The sequence below is a fragment of the Sminthopsis crassicaudata genome, chromosome 1, assembly GCF_048593235.1.
Source record: "Sminthopsis crassicaudata isolate SCR6 chromosome 1, ASM4859323v1, whole genome shotgun sequence".
Taxonomy (NCBI): Eukaryota; Metazoa; Chordata; class Mammalia; order Dasyuromorphia; family Dasyuridae; genus Sminthopsis; species Sminthopsis crassicaudata.
Window position 1 is genome coordinate 511191362 of NC_133617.1, and position 18329 is coordinate 511209690.

Genomic DNA, 18329 nt, shown 5'->3' on the forward strand with positions numbered 1-18329 from the left:
TTTTCGGATCGTACCATGTCACCACCCTGCGGAAATGGGATCTTGGGTACTCAGTGCAAGTCAAACTCCACAGGCAGAAAAAGTGCGAGTGCACGTCGCAGTTACAGACGTGTTCCTTCTTTTCCTTTCTTTTCAAAAGCGGACTAGAGCTATGAACGCTCTGGTAATTTTTGGCTATTCCTCCCCTTTTTTTCTTCTTGAAGTCCGGACTCCCCTAGGACTCTAAACGGTTTCTTCTTGCTATTTTCGCCAGGAATGGGTGGCCTGAACCATTTTAACATTTTCTTGGGGGGAAGTGCTCAGAGGCGAGGAAGATGGAGAGACAGCCAAAATTTGCTTCCGCCAGATCTCTTGATTTTCAGGTTTTATAATATTTATAGTAGGGAACTGGCTGTCTCTGCGTGGTGAGATTTCTTTTGGAGGGCAAGTTCTCTTCCCTCGATGAGCCGTCTCTCCCTATGCCCACGGCTTGGCGAATGGTATGCCTCGCCCGTGTCAGGCGCTCCTGGCCCGGGCTCCCCCGGCACAGCTGCTGTTGGGGCCGGAGGTGAGCGCTGCGGGGTCGCGGGCAGGGGCAATCTTTGCTCGGGAAAGGAAGAGCGCGAGTGTGCGGGGGGGCGGAGGGAGGGTGAAGGGGCGGGCGGGGGGGCCTAGGCGGGGCCGAGCCGGTCCTCCGGCTGCTAGGGCCTGGAGGCCAGACCCGGGGGCAGTGCTGGAGTGCAGGTTCGGGTGGGCGTGTTTGAGCGTGTGTGCTTGTGACTGGTTAATGGGGAAGGTTATTAGAATGGAGGAAGACTAGGGAGGGTCGTAGAATGGGAATAACCCGGGGCAAGGGTCATCGGATGAGGGCGACCGAGGTCAAGGATCACTGGGTGGGAGGGAACTAGGGGAGGGTTCTTTGGGGACCGAGAAGGCTGGGGTCATTGGATGGCGACTGAGGTTAGGGGTCATCGGTAGGAGGTGGACAGGGGAAGTGTCATTGGATGGAGGGGCGACTGTAGGCAAGGGTCACCGGGTTGGGGAGCCACAGCTCCCGGAGGTGTGAGGGTCTGAGGAGCTTCATTTGGGGGCATCCGCTTTGTACCAGTCTTCCCCAAGAGAATCCGTGTTGGTGCTGAGGAGTGTGGGACTGCACTGTGGGCACTGATAGGTGAGGGCTTAACTAAAGGGAGAGAGAGCGAGTATGAGGGAGTCCGAGCTTGGGAAGTGTTCCGGAACTAGAAGGAAGAAAGGAACAGAGCACTGATAAGACGTGGGGGTACGGACGGATGTGGGGGCAGCGGGATACGGACTTGGGTTTGCGGGAGAGCGGGGAGAACCATTGCAGTCTCGGCCTTCGAAGCCAGAAATCTCTCACCTCCGAGGGACGAGGGGGGAGTGGGAATATCTGGTGCTCCATCCTCCAGTTCTTTCTCAGGCAATTAGAAAAAAATTATAAACACATATCATTTAACAGACGCATATCATTAAAAAAAAAAAAAAAAAGATTGCACAGGAAACTGGGAACGTCTGTTATGAAGACTTTTTGATATTGTTTTTAAAAGAATAATATATTATTTTCCCCAGTTACATGTAAAAATTTTTAACATTTTTTTAAGTTTTGAATTTCATATTCCCTTTCTCTCTTTCCCTGAGAGGTAAGCACTTTTATATGAGTTATACATAGGCAATCTTGCAAAACATTTCCATATTAGTCATGTTAATGGATAGTTTTTTATGTATTTTAATTTTATAGAATAGTAACGACTGTCATATCTGTCCTCATCTGAACTCTTCTATGTCTTAAAAAAGAATATTGCTACTCTTTCTTTCTGCATCTTTGTCACTATCCGTTGAGTCCTCTCACTTTTACAGGGTGAAGCCCTCCCTTGTCAGAAATGTGTAATGCCAAGTAAAATAAATCTACATACTGTGTCTGAAAATGTACTTTACCATTCTGATAGCATGGTCACTGGTTCTCTGTTGTCATTGGTTATTGTGTTGGTCAGTTCTGAAGTCTTTCAGAGTTGTTTTCCTTTACAATATCAAAAGTTTTATGCAAATTTTCCTGGTTCTCATTTAGTAATATATTCAGTCCTATAAATTTCCCCAAATCTCTGAATTTGGGAATGATATTCATCATTTCTTACAGTATAATAAAGATTCAGTTATATTCGTACACCATAATTTGTTCAGCTATTCCTAAATTGATGGGTAAAAAATTTATTATCTTTTTTTTTTTTTCCATTTTCCAACAAATGCAGTTATGCTTTAAAAAAAAAAAAAAAAAAAAAAAAAAGATTTTTTTAATGTATTAGACCTTTCTGTTTTTGAACTCTTTTGGGTCTATGGCAAATAGTGACATAGATATGCTAAAGGGCATGTATGGTTCAATAATTTTTTAAATTATAATTGCTTATTGTGTTCCAAAAATGCCTGTACCTGTTGACAGTTGCAACCAACAGTTTTAGTGTACCTATCTTCCTTGATCCACCAATATTTGCTGTTGTCCTTTGCAATCTTTGCCGATTCAATTAATGAGTCAGATACAACTTTATATTTCTTATATTAGTTATTTGGAGTCTGTTTTCATATAGGGTTTTTTGCTTGCTTTTTTTTTAATTAGTTAACTGCCTTTTCATATATAAGAGCCTATTGTTATTAATTATTATTTTTTGAGGCAATTGGGGCTAAATGACTTGCCCAGGGTCACACAGCTAGGAAGTATTAAGTGTCTAAGACCAGATTTGAACTCAGGTCATACTGACTTCAGGGATGGTGCACTATCTACTATACCACTTAGCTGCCCCCATAACTTCTTTGCTAATATTTTATTTAATATTTTTATATTACTGTTCACTAAGAGATAGTGCTAGTTTTCTCTGCTTTCTTTCTCCTTGCTTTAGATATCAGTACCATATTTGTTGTATAGGAGTTTGAAAGGATGTCATATTTCTCAGTTTTTGCAAACAATTGTTTTAACTTTAAACTGTATTGGGGGAATTCTACTTTCTATTCCATTCCATTCCATCTCTCTGCTGTGAACAAGTTAATCTCATTCATTATATGGTTATAATTATTAGTTGTGGTTTTTTGCTTCATCATATTCCTATTGTAATTTATCTTCTCTTTATCACTCACTCACCCCTTTCTTTAAAAGAGAAAGGGAATGGGTTATCCATAAGTCTATATTTGGAATTGTCTTATCCTACTGTTCTTGCCTTTCCTCTTTAGTCTGCCCAGAACAGGTTACTGGACCATGATCTTCCATTCTTCCTTTTTAATCCTCACTTTATGTTCAACAATACTTCAGGTTGAAATTTTTCTCTTCCCAATTTTGTCCTCCCTCATAATCCTTCCCCTAACCCATTTTACCTGTTGATTTTTATTCTGTATATGTTCAATTTTTCTTTCCCTTGATCAGATAATAGTGATGCTCAAGAGATATCCATTCCTCCCACCTTCATCTCTAGATTTTACATTTCTTTTTTTGATGCACCTAACTTGTGTGAAATAATGTAACAAGCATTTTTTGAGTGCACACGTTGTGCTAGGCACTGTACTAAGTACTTTGGATGCAGTCTTTATTATCAAGTCCACACTCAAATGTGTGAAACAATGTGAAAATGACTATATACCAACCAGATATATACAGGATCCATTGGAGGGAGTCACAGAGGGAAGATAACAGTACTAAAAATGATTTTGGAAAAACCTTCTTATAGAAGATAAAACTGTTTCTCCTCCCCCACCTTTTAAAAAATAACTTAAATGAAACTAAACAGATAAAAACCTCATGTAGTTTCTTTACTCTTTCCTAACCTCTTGAAGACAGTAGATTTTGAAAAGAGTAGTCTCTCTCCCTTATCCCCCACCCCCGGCCAATTAGGAGATATGAACTTGATCATTTATTTTCTTCAAATTGCTTCATCATTCTAGTTTTCTATTGTTGCCTCAGAGTTGCAAAAGTTCTTACCCATCTCTGGTTTTCTCAATCTGAATATTTGGAAATTTTGTATTCTAAAGCTCACATTTTTTGCTATAAAATTTTTTTTCGTTGAATAAGTTAATCTTTGTTACCATGCTTTTTCTTGTTGCCTTGAAATATGTAATATTCCAAAATTTCCTTTTGCAGAATCACAGAACTTGAGACTCAGAAAAGCCCTCTGCTTCCATCTGCTGCTGCTCCCTTCCACACATGAAGGAAACTCTGGGATAACATACATGACAAGTGGTCGTCCAGCCTCTGCTTGAAGGCCTCCAAGAAGGGGGGACTCCTCCTCTTGTCAAAGTAAGTGCTTTAATTTTTGGACAGCTCTAATTGTTAGGAATTTTTTTCCTGACTTTAGCTTTAATTTAATTTGCCTTCTGGAGCCAAACAGAACAATTCTGATTTCTCTTCCACATAACAGTCTTCTGGATACTTAAATCCAGTTATCATCTCACCCCTGAATCTTTTTTCTAGACCAAACATATGCATTTCCCTCAAGCAGTACTTGTATGTTATGAACTCAAGGCCCTTCATCATTTTGATTGCCCTCCTGTGACTGTTCTTGCCCAAGCTATCAGTGTTCTTAAACTATGGTGTTCCGAATTGAACTCAGTACTCCAGATGAGGTCTGACTAGAACAAAGTATAATTAGATAACTCCTTTCTCTTCTTAGAAGTTATGGGCCTCCTAATGAATTCCAAGATTACATTAGCATTTTGAGCTGCCACATTACTCTGCTGTCTCATTTTAAGTTTTCAATTTACCAAAAATTCCAGATCTCCATGTTTCTTCCCTCTTTTATTTCTAGATTTTTTTTTTTTTTGGTAGCTAAAGGGAAATCCAGCTTGAAGTCCTAGCTTATTGGGATCCTTTTGGACCCTAACTTCCGTCATCCATTGTGTTAGCTACAAATCTGCAAATTTGATGCACATATACCTTTAATGAAATAGTGCACAAAAATATTAAATAACGAAGCCAACAAACACAAATACCTGAAATATTGTACTGGAGACCTCTTGGGGCACTGACAGTGAATCTTAAACGACTGTTCTTTAAGTCTACCTAGCTGACCATTTCTGAATCCATCAAATTATATAAATTATATTAATGTTTAATATTTAAAACTCTGTCTCTTCTTTAGCATAAAATAATATGAAATACTTTTTCAAAATCTTTGCGAAAAATCTAAACTATGTCTATGGTATTCCCCTCATCTACTAGTTCAGTAATCAAAAATGTCAAAAAAAAAATGAGTTTAGTTTGTTTTTGAAGAAGTCATGTGGGTTTTTTGTAATCTGTTTCCCTTTTTTAGATATTCACCAATTAATTCTTTAATGTTTCTTTCAATAATTTTCCTATCAATTGAAGTCAAACTCACTGGTCTGTGGTTTTCAGATTCATATCTTCCCCTCCCCCCCTTTTAAAACCAAAACAAAATTTGGCCCATCTCCAATCTTGTGGTACCTCTATCATCTGTGATCTTCCAAATATCACTAATAGTTTTTGTATAATCACATAGCCAGTTCTTCTAGGACCCGAGTATGTAGTTCATTTGGGTTAGGTGACTTTAATTCATTTAATTTCTTAGATATCTTATTTTTCAGCTTCCTCTTAGTCATTTTTGTGCTGTCATTTTTAGTCTGTCATTCTACTTTATTCTTGTCAGAGGTTTTAATGGTAAATTCTTTATCAGTGAAATGAAAGATTGGACTAAAGGCGTCCCAGGTTCCATTCCCTCCATCCTTTCTTTTAGCTCGGTAGTTTTCCATCACATTCATGTACCATAACTTCTTCATCCATTCCCTAATTGATAGGCATGCACATAGTTTCCAGTTGCTTGCCACAGTAAAGAACTGGAAGTCTTTGGGGTCTATATCCAATATTGATATTTCTGGGTTGAAGTGCATATACAGTTAATGACAAGCATAGTTCTATATTCCTTTCCAGAATGATAGGAGTAGTTTACAGTTTCATCAACAATGCAAAAATATACCTATTTTACCACAATCCCCTTTATCATTTTTCATTTTCCTGTTTGGTCAACTTTGACAAACTGTTGGGTATGAGATGTTTTAAAATCGTTTCCCTAATTATTAGTGATTAGGAATATTTTTGTCATATGCTATTGAAAGCTTAGATTTCTTTTTCTGAAAAATGCTCATTCACATAGTTTGACCATTTATAATTTGGGGAATGGCTTTTGTTCTTTTAATTTAGAAGATTTCCCTACATATTTTAGAAATTAGATCTTTATTGGAAAAAGTTGTTGCAAATATTCCCTCTTCCTCATTTACCTGCTTCCCCTCTAATTTTAGCTGCATTGGTTTTGTTTGTACAAAATCTTTTTAATTATATATAATCAAAATTGTCCATTTTATCTCCTGGATCCTTTTTATCTTTTGTTTGGACATGGACTCTATTTCTTATTTTATAGATTTAAAAAAAAAGTGAAGGAGGCCTAAGGGAAGTTAATGGAAGAATCAGGAATAAATTCAGGTATCCTAACTATTAGTCTTATGCTCTTCACATTTATTTATATGGTAGTTTTTACATGACAGGTTTGTGGTTTGTTTTTTTTTGTTTTGTTTTGTTTTGTTTTGTTTTTTGCTGAGGCTAAGGATTAAGTGACTTACCCAGGCTCACACAGCTAGGAAGTGTTAAGGATCACATTGGAACTCAGGTGTTCCTGACTTCAGGGCTGGTGCTCTATCCACTCCGCCACTTAGCTGCCCCCATGACAGATTTTCTTTAGACAAGGTAGCGCAAAGACTTTAATTTTTAGAGAGGAGGAAAGGAAGGTGAGAAAATATTTAATGGGAGAGAGAGGTTGGAAGTAAAAAGATGATGTTACAAACTTGAAAATTGCTAATTACTTGATAATCCACAGCAATTCATGCTCAAATTGAGCTGGATTCCCAGAGACTTAATTTTTCTAAAAGATATTAAAACACAAAGTCTTCCATTTCCTTTTCACAATTTGGGGGTCTGAATCCTTACTATTGTAACAAGATTCTTTGGCTTGCTAGTTATAGCAGTGTTTCATACATAGTGTCCACTATGCATCTCAAAGAGTGTATGTGTATGTACATGTAAGTTTACTTGTATGCACACACATGTGTAGGAAGGGGGTACCAGGAATGTTTCAAGAGTGGATAATAAGAGCCTGTCAAGGACTGTACTTCGGCAGCCAGTTAAGTTGATCATGAAATAAACACACTGTTTTTAGGTAACTGTGTTTTTTTGATTAGCCTGTCATATCCAGGGACTGAATACTTCCCAGATCCACCACAGCTCACTGAAAAACAGAGAACTGTGGAAATTTTCTTTTTCTGAGTTTTAGTTACTCATTTCTGCAGTGAGTTTGTTAGACTAAATATTCTGTTAAGATTCAGTTTGTCATTCTAGAAATATCTGCAATACATTTCATTTATACCATTTACGAAGCTGGTCATGGCCACCTTGGTAATCTTTGCAGATGTAGTCTCTCTTTTTTTTTGAAAAATCCAAGAGAAAAATTTTTGTTTCTCCACTTAACTTCAGGTAGAAATAAGAAAATGAAAGGAGAAAAATGCACATACTTTGTATTACCAGTAGTATAATCTGATCACAGAGCAATTGCATTGTAATAAATAAGTCTTGCAAGATTTAGGTGGTGAATGTATATGGAAAATGGCTGAAACAAGTGTTAGTGACCAGATCGTTTCTCTGGGTTCATTTCACACTACTGGCCCTGTCCTGGTAGAGTGACCTTTATTTAGACACCTGGATAGTACAGTGGATAGAGAGCTGAGGTTAAGAGTCCAGAAGATCTTATTTCAAGTCCAGCCTCGGATAATATGATTCTGGGCAAGTTATTTAATCTCTGCCTCAGTTTTCCTCATTTATAAAATGGGGATAATAGTAGTACCTACTCAGAGATCCTATGAGAATCAGATATGATGATGTCAGTAAAGTGCTTTGCAAACCTTAAGATGCTATTAGATGTTAGCTAATATTATTGGTTAATATTGTTGTCTTAAACATTAGGGTGGGCTAGTTTGTTTTGACTTTGAAACAAGGAAATGGTTTTGGGCAGTTTTGACAATGCTGCCCAAATGGCAAACTTCCCCTTTGGAACAATTTATGACTTTTGTTTTCTTCAGGAGGTTGTTCATAAAGCAATGTAAATAAATGGTGCTCATTTGTAACTATGTTCAAAAAGTTATCTAATTGTGCATACCCTTTGACCTCCCAATGTTACTACTGGGCTTATATCCCAAAGAGATCTTTAAAAAGGGAAACGGACACACATACGCAAAAATGTTTGTGGCAGCCCTTTTGTAGTGGCAAGAAACTGGAAACTGAATGGATACCCATGGATTAGAGAACGGCTGAATAAATTATGGCATATGAATGTTATGGAATATTATTGTTATGTAAGAAAAGATTAACAGGATAATTTCAGAAAGGCCTGGAGAGACTTACATGAACTGATGTTAAATGAAATGAGCAGAACCAGGAAATCATTATACATGGCAACAACAAGACTATATGATGATCAATTTTGATGCCATGTGGATCTCTTCAACAATGAGAGGGTTCAGACCAGTTCCAATTGTTCTGTAATGAAGAAAGCCTTCTGCATCCACAGAGAGGACTATGGGACCTGAGAGTGTGGACCACAACATAGCATTTTCACTTTTTCTCTTGTTTGCTTGCATTTTTGTTTTCCTTTTCAACTTTTTTTTTCTTTCTTTCTAGATCCGATTTTTAATGTGCAGCAAGATAACTGTATAAATATGTATACATATATTGTATTTGACATTTATTGGACTATCTGCCATCTAGGGGAGAGAGTGCGGGGAAGAAGGGGAACATTTGGAACAGAAGGTTTTGCAAGGATCAATGTTGAAAGATTACCCATGCATATGTTTTGTAAATAAAAAGCTATAATAAAATAAAATTTTAAAAAATAATAAATGGTGCTCAAGTAGCGCTTATATTTCAGGGAAAAGGAGGCAGAAAGAAGAATATTCTTTTGCTTCTCTTTTAACTATCATAGAATAAGAGGAACCATTTGAGAATGCTTGCTTATAGGTCCTAATCCATTAACCATTTTCTGCATATTAAAAAATGGAACAAATAAGTTGGATGAAGAGTCAGCCTCATACTATGCATTATCATGCATCTTTCTCTGTCCATTTTAATCTGTAGTCCTTTGGAACCAATCTGCTCGTCTTTATGCTTTGAGATTTTTAATTTGGGAATTAATTCAGATTTTTTTTTTAACTTATCTCTAGGATATGGAGCATCTTACCACTAAACAGCATGTGCATTTGCCAATGTAGGATCATGTGGAAATGAACTGAATCTGTGCACTTTGACTTATGTGGAGCCAAAAGTTCTGTTCTGGTGACAAGAGAGGTGGGTGTTTATATCTTACTGAGCCGAAGAAAGATTCCAGGAGGAATTTTATCAGATTCCTTTCTAGAGAGGACCTTCTCTTTCTTTTTCTACTCTCCTTCCTTTCAGTCTAAGAGGAAGTAGAATCATTCTTCTTATCAGTGAATTCTTCCTGTGTTCATATATTGATTCCATCTTGTCCTGCTCCCTCATTAGCTTCCTCATCTGTAAAGTGGGGGTGGTGGACAAAATCAGACTCCTCATCTTCATACCAGCTTCTCCTGATGACATAAGAGTCTCTTCTAATCAGGGTCTTGGCCACAAATGCTCAGAGCCTGATTCTGTCATGTGATCCTCCAGAAGAACCCTGGGAAGTGGATTCAGTCATTATCCTTTTATAGAAAACAGGGCCTAAACATAAAAGTGGGGCTATAACTATGTCCAAACTCTGTTAACAGATTGCAAAAGACTTGGTTGCCATTTTTTTTTCAAGTAAAAAATAAAAGATGGACTTACTAAGGATAGATTGGGTGGAACCTGCTGAGGGTTAGGCTGGCTGGTACCTGGATTTCTGTTAAGCCAAACCATGTCTATACAGGGAGTCCTGTGAGGAGAAGAGAGAATTTAAGGTTCTCAAACAAAGTCTCTTATCTGTCTAGAAAGAATTTGTTGGGTCAGGGCACTGGGGCTCAGAACCAGGATAGGGCAGGGGGGACCCAAAGGGTGTAGCACCAGGGCCCAGAATTGAACTGGGGGTGTGGGAGCCCTTAAGAGGGGACCCAAGGACCCCAAACTTTCCCCAGTTAAGAACACCTACTAAGAGGTGCCAGCGGTAAGGAAGTGAGTTTGCGTTGAGTTGGAGAGGTGCCAAAAATATTGGGGATACACTAAAATGTTGGGGTACCTAGGCATGGGTTGTGGTACCCTCTGAAAGAATTCAGGTTTGAACCCTCTCCAAATCAATTAAGGGCATTTATTTGGGCATTACAGTGAGTAAAGGATGTGTACCCTCCTCTTTATGGGAGAGGAGTTAACAAAGGGTAATGGTACGTTAGAACTTACGAAGATATTTCAGAAGGGGAAAATTCCTGGAATTACCCCATTTCAGGAGCTCTTTCCTGAAATCTTGAAATAGTTAATCTCTTTAACAGACATTCTGCAAACAGAAACACAGAGGCCAAATTTGTTAGTTTGGGTTTTATTTGTTTATTTTTAAGGCAGATAGGACTGTTCTCCCATCTTTTCTACAAACCATAGAAAAATTTAAAAGTTTATATTCCTTGAGCAATTTATCTCTCCTGGAAATATGTCCTGGATTCTAGATCCCTCTGTGTGAACCAGGCAATTCCCTAATTGTCTTAGTTCCTAGTACAAATTTTCAAGACTCTTAAAATTTCAGAGAAGATGCATTGATAGAAGTTTCTCACCAACAGCTCCCTGCATTGAATTCATACTAAGACTGACTTAAGACAAATAATACTTGGGAGACAGTGCTTATTTTTAGGATTAAATAACATAATGTGTATAGAGTTCTTTGCAATATTTAGAGCGCCATATATATGTCAGTTATTTTCATTAATTAAGTACTCAGGAAATATTAATTGAATGAATACTGGTAATCTGATGGTACATTTTTTCCTCTCCCTTCTGGTTTGTAGGATAGTTGCCAGTTTGAGTGACACCATGAATGCTATTGTTGCTCTCTGTCATTTTTGTGAGCTCCATGGCCCTCGAACCCTCTTCTGTACAGAAGTTCTACATTCTCCTCTTCCCCAGGGGGCTGGAAATGGAGATAGCCCTGGACAGGGAGAACAGGCTGAAGAAGAAGAAGGTGGCATCCAAATGAGCAGTCGAATTCGCTCTCATAGCCCAGCAGAAGGGGCCAGTGCTGAATCCAGCAGCCCAGGCCCAAAGAAATCAGACATGTGTGAGGTGGGTTGTCCCTGGATTCTTAGAAAAGTTCTACCCTCTGCATGTTTGTAGCATTCTAAGTTATACCCTATCCCATTTCTGTTATCTAAACAGTAAACTAGTCAGTTACCAACTTAAAAAATTATGTACTAAGTAAGATCATTCTGCACTATTTAGACAAAAAATTATTCTAGAAGTCTTGTAAATTAGATACTTCTGAAGGACTCATACATTTTAAACTTTTGTTAGTATTTTGTTTTGACACAGTAGATGCATCTCAAAAACTACCCCCATCAATTAATAAGAAGTGATTATGGTTGATGTTACCCTTCCAATTTTGTATTATTAGAAATACTCATAAATTTTTTGAAAATTGATCTCTATGGTCAGTATTTTTTTTCCTCAATAGTATTTGATTTTTCCAAATACATGAAAAGATAGTTTTCAACATCCATTTCTGTTAGATTTTGTGTTTCAAATTTTTTCTGTTTTATTCCTGACCATCCCTAGACAGCAAGCAAAGTGACATAGATGGGAAATGCTTCTAAACTTATTTACATATTTGTCTTGGTGTATGAGGAAAATCAGATATGGTCAATATTTCTTGACAAATTTTATGTCTTCTTTTTTGCTCCCTTGTTATTTCCCTTAAATCAGATGTTGTTTCTGTATCTACTTTTCTCCAATAAACAAGTTAACCCACAGGTTTTTAACTTGCAGAATATTTTCTGTTTTATTTTGTTTTAATAGTTTCCCAGTCCTTATCTGTTCCTCTATTTGCCCTCCACTTTGTGTTTGTTTTTTCCTTGTGTTTTTTGCCTCTGTTGACTAGAAACTTTCTTTGTTGTTGGATTCTATGAGAACTTTATTTGGGAACAGGAAACTAATAACAACAAACACCCCATAAACTTCACTGACCATATATATGTTGGACTTGACTTATGGTCATTACTATATAATATACAAAGATCAAGAATTTCTAGATCTATAGTTTTTTCCTTCACATTCTACTATTAGTTCCTTCATAATAGGCAGCTTATGGAAGCCAAATAGCTTGAGAATCACTTATCTAAGATTCAAATTACAACAAATACTTGTAAATTATTCAGATTAATACCATTCATTCCATCATTAATTTTGAAAGTCCCTGTGTTCTTAATGTCTCCTTTTTTATACCCCATTCATGAAATAGAATTATATAAAAGAAGCATCTGTGAATTTAATTTAATGCCTAAATAAATGGTCCTTGAAATAAGTAGTTAGTGTTATGGAAAATTTGGACAAATTATTATAATTTGTATGTGTGGGAAAAGGAATGATTTTATTCTTGTTTCTGATCAATTCTACCTTTTCTTTCCCTTGTTTGGGGTAGGGCTGTCGATCACTTGCAGCAGGACATCCTGGGTACATCAGCCATGACAAAGAAACGGCGATAAAATATGTTAGTCATCAGCACCCAAATCATCCACAGCTCTTCAGTATTGTTCGCCAAGCCTGTGTTCGAAGCTTGAGTTGTGAGGTAAGACAACTTTGCCTAAAAAGAAAAACCTTTTGAGGAATTTCAAAAATCAGATCAAAAGATGAAAGAAAAGGAAAAAACACAAACAAAAAAACCTCCCCAAGTAAACAAATAACAATCAAAAAAAAGGTGAAAATACTATGCTTTAATCCACATTCAGCTTCTGTAGTTACTTGGATGCAGATGGTTCTCTCCATCACAAGTCTATTGTAATTGCCTTGAATCACCTCATTATTGAAAAGAGTCAAGTCCATCACAGTTGATCATCACATAATCTGTTGCTGTGTACCATAACTTATTCAGCCATTCTCCAACTGATGGGCATCCACTCAGTTTCCAGTTTTTTGCCCCTACAAAAAAGGCTGCCACAAACATTTTTGCACATGTGGGTCCCTTTCCCTCCTTTATGAGCTCTTTGGGATATAGACCCAGTAGAAACACTGCTGGATCAAAGGGTATGCACAGTTTGATGTCCCTTTGGGCACAGTTCCAAATTGCTCTCCAGAATGGTTGGATAATTCATGATTCCACCAACAGTGCATTCACGTCCAAGTTTTCCCACATCCTCTTCAACATCTGTCATTATCTTTTCCTATCATCTTAGCCCTATAAGAGCTGTGAAGTGAGTATAGTAACTAATATCTTGACTGTGGAAATAAGTCATTCTGGATAAGTTTAATTTTCAGATTTTTAGTGCTTGCTGTTTTTAAGTATATAAAAAAGTTTTCTTAAACTACATGGAACAATTTAACTTCTTAATGATTTGGTCATAATTATAAGTAATAATTTTAGTACTGTGATGTAATTGGAAATTATTCTATCTAGCCTTCAACTCTTGCTTGGCAGCGATTTATTATGCAAATGATTCAAGGGCCTTAGGGCCTTCTGCCCTGAGGGCTGGAAGTTCCCCTCCCCTATTAAAAAGAAAATTTGTAGAATTGCTAGAAGGATCTTCAGCCAATAGAATTTGCAAGGTGAAATGCAATCTTTTATTATTTTTTATATTTTAAACCAAGAAGAGGATTAACTGACTTAAACATAGTTGTTGTGTCCATCAGGTCTGTCCTGGTCGGGAAGGTCCCATTTTCTTTGGAGATGAACAACATGGCTTTGTGTTCAGCCACACTTTTTTCATCAAAGACAGTCTGGCCCGGGGTTTCCAGCGCTGGTATAGTATCATTGCTATCATGATGGATCGGATTTATCTTATCAATTCCTGGCCCTTCCTGCTGGAGAAGATTCGAGGGATCATTGATGAACTTCAAGGCAAAGCATTGAAGGTGGGTTAGAGAAATGGGGATGGATGCTGTTTCAAGTCAAAACACCAATGCTAATGGTGATATATGAGAGACATTAAAAAATGCTTTCTTTCTCAGGTAGCTGCAGAAGTTCTTATTATTCATAGAAGAACATATCAGTTCTCTATCTTGCTTTAATGGAGCTTGTATTTGGTTTCTGTTACTTTGGGGAAAACTAAGTAGCTTTCTCATTACCTCTTTTTCCTTTGACTAATAAATATGTCAAATATTTTAATATAACAACTGTGTTAGGCCTTATTTGTGGATACAGAACAATATTCAAATATTTGCTAAAACACCTTCTGTGTCAGGCATAGTACTGGCCTCTGGGGATATAAAATCAAAAATGAAATCTATCTCCTCTAGGAGATATTATTATCATATTATGTCAAAGGGGATAGCATACACATGTAGAACTTTATTTAAAAATATATATATATGATGCCTTTGGTGGGAAGCACTGGCAGCCAAGGATCCAGAAAGGCCTTTTAGAGGCAAGTGAAGTTCATATTGATCATAGTGGCAGTAGGGAGCTTGTTGAGTAGAAACAACATGGTCAGGAACAGTTAGGTGGTTCAGGAGATGGAGTGCTGGGCTTGGAATCAGGGAGCATCAACTTCCTGATTTCAAATCTCAGCCTCAGGCACTAACTGTGTGACCCTGGGCATTCACTTAACCCTGTTTGCTTCCATTTCCTCTTCTATAAAGTGAGCTGGAGAAGGAAATGGCCAACCTCTCCAGTATGTCTGCTGAAAAAAAAAACTAAACAAAGTCACACAAGAATCAGAAAGGACTGAAATGACTATACAACAAGAAAACATGATCAGACTTGAACTTTAGGAAAATCCCTGTAGTAGCTTTGTGGAAACATGGATTGGAGTAGGAAAGACATGAGGCAGGAACATCAAATAGTACTCTTTATTATTATTATTATTGGACTTAGCTAATTAGCTGTGTGAATGGAAAGGGAATATATGAAAAAGATACATGGAGAAAAAACTAGTTTTGGCAATTGAGTAGGTACATGCAATGTAGAATGAATGAGAGTGAAGAAGAGTGAAGACAGAGAGAAGAAAAAGAAGGTTGTGAAACTTAGTGACTAAGAGGTGGTGGTAACCTCAACAGAAATAGGGGAATTTGGAAGAGAGGTGGGGTTTGGGGAAAAGGTAGCATTCTGTTTTGGATATGTGGAATTTGAGGTGCCTATGGAACAGCCAGTTCCAAATGCACAATAAGCTTCTGTTGATGTGTAGGAGTGGAATTCAGGAAAGAGCCTAGGGCTGCATATACACATCTGGTAGTCATTACTGTGAAAATGACCACTGATCCCATGAAAGCTGATGAAGTCACCAAGTAAGAGTATAAGATGAAATAGGGGAACACCAAGAGACCCTTAGGTCAGTCTACAGTTAAAGGGTATGATAAGGATGATGATTTTGAAGGTTAAGTGAGAAAAAAACAATCAGAATGACAGGAAAAGCAAGAGAACATTATCATGAAAACCATAAAATGGCATATCTGGGAGAAGGTGGTTGGCAATGTCATGCTCGAGTGGGCTCAATAAGGGTGAGGACTGAGAAAAGCCTTTGGGTCCAGCAACTCAGATGAGCTGGTAACTTTGAAGAGAGGTTTCAGCTGAATGTTGATGTTAGTCCAGATTGCAAAGGATGTAGAGAATGAAAGGTATTACTCACAGATGGATTTTTTCAGTGAGGTAATCTGAGAAGAGGAAAAGAGATGGACTGTTACAACTACTGGAAATGGTAGGATTTGTTTGCTTTTTACGTTTGTTGTTGTCATTTGTGCTTATATCACTCACATTTCCCACTGTAGTCTTCCCCTACCCCCTCTTATATCCGTTATGGTAAAGAATAAGTGAAGAGGAAGGGGAAAAAAGCTCTACAAAACTTAACACATATACTGAAAAAATTTGTTGTTGAATGCATTATTTCTCACCTTTTGGTCTTTTCATTTCTCTCCTTTGGGGCCAAACATGGTCATTATAATTTTTTAAAACATTTTGTTCATTTTGAACTTTAATATATAAAGACAAAAGAGAACATTCCACATTCACAACACAACATTAAAAAGGGATTTAATATAAAACTATAATTTCCATTTCACAGTATTTCTTTTTTTTTTTTAAATTTATACTGCATATAATTTTTTCTTTTTTTTTAAATTAATTTTATAATTATAACATTTTTTGACAGTACATATGCATAGGTAATTTTTTACAACATTATCCCTTGTTCTCCCTTCTGTTCTGAATTTTTCCCCTCCTTCCCTCCACCCTCTCCCCTAGATGGCAGGCATTCCCATACATATTAAATATGTTATAGTATATCCTAGGTACAATATATATGTGCAGAACCGAATTTTGTTGTTGTTGTTGCAAAGGAAGAATTGGATTCAGAAGGTAAAAAAATAACCTAGGGAAAAAAACAAAAAATGCTCCCAATTTGCACTCATTTCCCAGTGTTCCTTTTCTGGGTGTAGCTGATTCTGTCCATCATTGATCAGTTGGAATTAGATTAGCTCTTCTCTGTGTTGAAGATATCCACTTCCATCAGAATACATCCTCATACAGTGTCATTGTTGAAGTGTATAATGATCTCCTAGTTCTGCTCATTTCACTCAGCATCAGTTGATGTAAGTTTCTCCAAGCCTCTCTGTATTCATCCTGTTGGTCATTTCTTATAGAACAATAATATTCCATAACATTCATATACCACAATTTATTCAGCCATTCTCCAATTGATGGACATCCATTCATTTTCCAGTTTCTAGCCACTACAAAAAGGGCTGCCACAAACATTTTGGCCCTTTCCCTTCTTTAATATTTCCTTGGGATGTAAGCCCAGTAGTAGCACTGTTGGATCAAAGGGTATGCACAGTTTGATAACTTTTTGGGCATAATTCCAGATTGCTCTCCAGAATGGTTGGATTCTTTCACAACTTCACCAACAATGCATCAGTGTCCCAGTTTTTCCACATCCCCTCCAACATTCATCATTATTTGTTCCTGTCATCTTAACCAATCTGACAGATGTGTAGTGGTATCTCAGAGTTGTCTTAATTTGCGTTTCTCTGATCAATAGTGATTTGTAACACTCTTTCATATGAGTGGAAATAGTTTCAATTTCATCATCTGAAAATTGTCTGTCCGTATCCTCTGATTAAGTGAATGTTCAGAGCTAAAACATATCTGAGGCCAAATTTGAATTAGGGAAGAGAAGTCTTCCTGACTCCAGGCCTAACACACTATTCATTGTGCCAAATGACACTGCCTTGTTTTTTCCATTTACATTGTTGTAATCCATATGTATCACCGTTTTGTTTTTATGGATGTAAGAGATTTGTGCATATTGCTTGGCTACCAGGAAGGAATCAGTAGATAAGGAGACTCTGAAGATTAGAGAAAAAGTGGGGATGATATTAGTCACAATCTATTGGAGAAGAAAGTATGGGATGGGATCTAGGATGCAAAATAATACACATCAGAAAAACAAACAAAAATGCTGAGCTGTATAATATTCACTATGTAAGTATAATAGGTGTTCAAACAGTGATACTTTAGCCAAAACCAATCAGAGGAGGCCTCATGTAATAAAAGAGATTTTAATTGAAACAGCTGACTAGAGAGTGGTATTTTTGGTTTGGTAAACAGAATTTTTCTGTCTTTAGGTGTTTGAGGCAGAACAGTATGGCTGTCCACAACGTGCCCAAAGGATGAACACGGCTTTTACTCCATTCTTACACCAACGCAATGGCAATGCAGCCCGTTCTCTCACATCATTGACAAGTGATGAAAATTTGTGGGCTTGTCTGCATACTTCCTTTGCTTGGTAATAATCCTTTGATAATAAGGCCTTACTGCTTCCATTTAAAAATGAGACTGCTGCTATTCTCTGTGTGTTATGTCAGTTTCCATCATGAAATTTGGTTTTGATGATACATTAAAGGAATGTGGTGCCTCATTGCTTATTTGACATTGGCTAGATTCTGTAATATCTATTAAATTGAGTACTATCCTTACAATAGCTAAGTAGGATTGATTGGTGGAAATTACTCATTTTCGTTTTCTCTAGGCTTCTGAAAGCTTGTGGCAGTAGACTGACTGAGAAACTTCTAGAAGGAGCACCCACAGAAGACACATTGGTTCAAATGGAAAAACTTGCTGGTAAGACTTTGTGGTTGCTATCTTTCAGAAAGAGCACTTTCTAGGTAGACTTTTGGATCCATCTTA

The 18329-nt window shown here is 37.4% G+C and overlaps 1 protein-coding gene across 2 annotated transcripts in view; it reads left to right on the plus strand.

Moving 5' to 3' along the window:
* The first annotated feature begins 415 nt into the window (after positions 1 to 415).
* Positions 416 to 18329, plus strand: part of FLCN (folliculin) — a 32501-nt gene continuing 14587 nt past the window's right edge. The window contains exons 1-9 of one of the 2 annotated variants that reach the window (XM_074281600.1): positions 416 to 547; positions 4115 to 4270; positions 6405 to 6466; positions 9250 to 9373; positions 11011 to 11284; positions 12636 to 12782; positions 13841 to 14062; positions 17768 to 17928; positions 18172 to 18263. In XM_074281600.1, coding sequence (XP_074137701.1) covers positions 11036 to 11284; positions 12636 to 12782; positions 13841 to 14062; positions 17768 to 17928; positions 18172 to 18263 — 871 coding nt within the window. In that variant the 5' untranslated portion in view covers positions 416 to 547; positions 4115 to 4270; positions 6405 to 6466; positions 9250 to 9373; positions 11011 to 11035. The remainder of the gene's footprint in view (positions 548 to 4114; positions 4271 to 6404; positions 6467 to 9249; positions 9374 to 11010; positions 11285 to 12635; positions 12783 to 13840; positions 14063 to 17767; positions 17929 to 18171; positions 18264 to 18329) is intronic. The other variant, XM_074281599.1, reaches the window with a different exon arrangement.